This window comes from Scylla paramamosain, chromosome 25, assembly GCF_035594125.1.
Source record: "Scylla paramamosain isolate STU-SP2022 chromosome 25, ASM3559412v1, whole genome shotgun sequence".
Lineage (NCBI taxonomy): Eukaryota > Metazoa > Arthropoda > Malacostraca > Decapoda > Portunidae > Scylla > Scylla paramamosain.
This window is the reverse complement of record NC_087175.1, coordinates 18,693,393-18,694,409: the sequence shown is the minus strand read 5'-3', so window position 1 is coordinate 18,694,409 and position 1,017 is coordinate 18,693,393. Positions and strand designations below refer to the sequence as shown.

Here is a 1,017-nt window from a genome sequence, read left to right as displayed (position 1 = left end):
TGTAAGCTTACTGTTGATCGAAGGAAGCTCATTGTGGTCTCGTTTGAAGCTTGAGAGTTTTACGTTGTTGTCATGATATGCTTAGAAATAATGAACTGAAAAAAAAATGCAAGAAAAGAAACTGAGTCTTAAAGCTTGATTTTACAAACAACAGAACGCCTGACCTCAGCTCGCTATAACTCAAAACTTTGCTGAGATGAAGCTTTATTCTGTGCAGCATTTCATACAAAATCAATTCAGCGTCTAATAGTGCATCTTCACTCTCTCTCAGGTAAATTTTAATAGGTTTCAATTGCAGAAAATTGAGTGCAATCGTATTTACGGAAGTATCCTTTGATTTGCGCATGATTTGCCTCTTAACATAAATTTGCTCCTCTTATATTAAATTAATCATATGATGAATATAGATAAATGAATAGTTAAATGAATTACCACAGTTCTCTAACATGAAGCCAAGCCTCCATCTGTCATTTCTTCCTTAGGTCTGCAAATGACGCGTTTCTTATCTTAACATTAATTTTTCACCAGATTTTACGCTGTTTCCTTCCGCTAACGTAACGAGGAAGATGAAACAGTACTCTCTCTCTCTCTCTCTCTCTCTCTCTCTCTCTGTGTGTGTGTGTGTGGTGTGTGTTTGTGTAGTGTGTGTGTGTGTGTGTGTGTGTGTGTGTGTGTGTGTGTGTGTGTGTGTGTGTGTGTGTGTGTGTGTGTGTGTGTGTGTGTGTGTGTGTGTGTGTGTGCGCGCGCGCGTTTCACAAAAAGATAAATAACAGAGCCAACATTTTTTTTTGCAGGTTTAATTGATGCTCGTTGAAGTTCGTCGATAAATAAATCCTTACAGAAACACATCAATCACATCATCTCCCTCAGTGTTAGTGATGAGGGGTGCCGTAGGAGGGGGTTGGCGGAGCATAGGAAGAGATGGGTGGGCCGTAGGTTGAGGTAGGAGGAGCATAGGTGGGTCTGGGGGCGTAGGTGGGTCTATGAGGAGCATAGGTCGGGGCAGGTGGGCCGTGT

The 1,017-nt window shown here is 41.6% G+C and overlaps 1 protein-coding gene across 1 annotated transcript in view; it reads right to left on the bottom strand.

Annotated features, from left to right (window-relative positions):
- Positions 1–872: 872 nt before the first annotated feature.
- LOC135113380 (uncharacterized) overlaps positions 873–1,017 on the bottom strand; it is a 1,496-nt gene continuing 1,351 nt past the window's right edge. Inside the window, exon 2 of the mRNA XM_064028637.1 lies at positions 873–1,017. This exon is cut by the window's right edge and continues 608 nt beyond it. Within this exon, the coding sequence (XP_063884707.1) occupies positions 873–1,017 (145 nt within the window).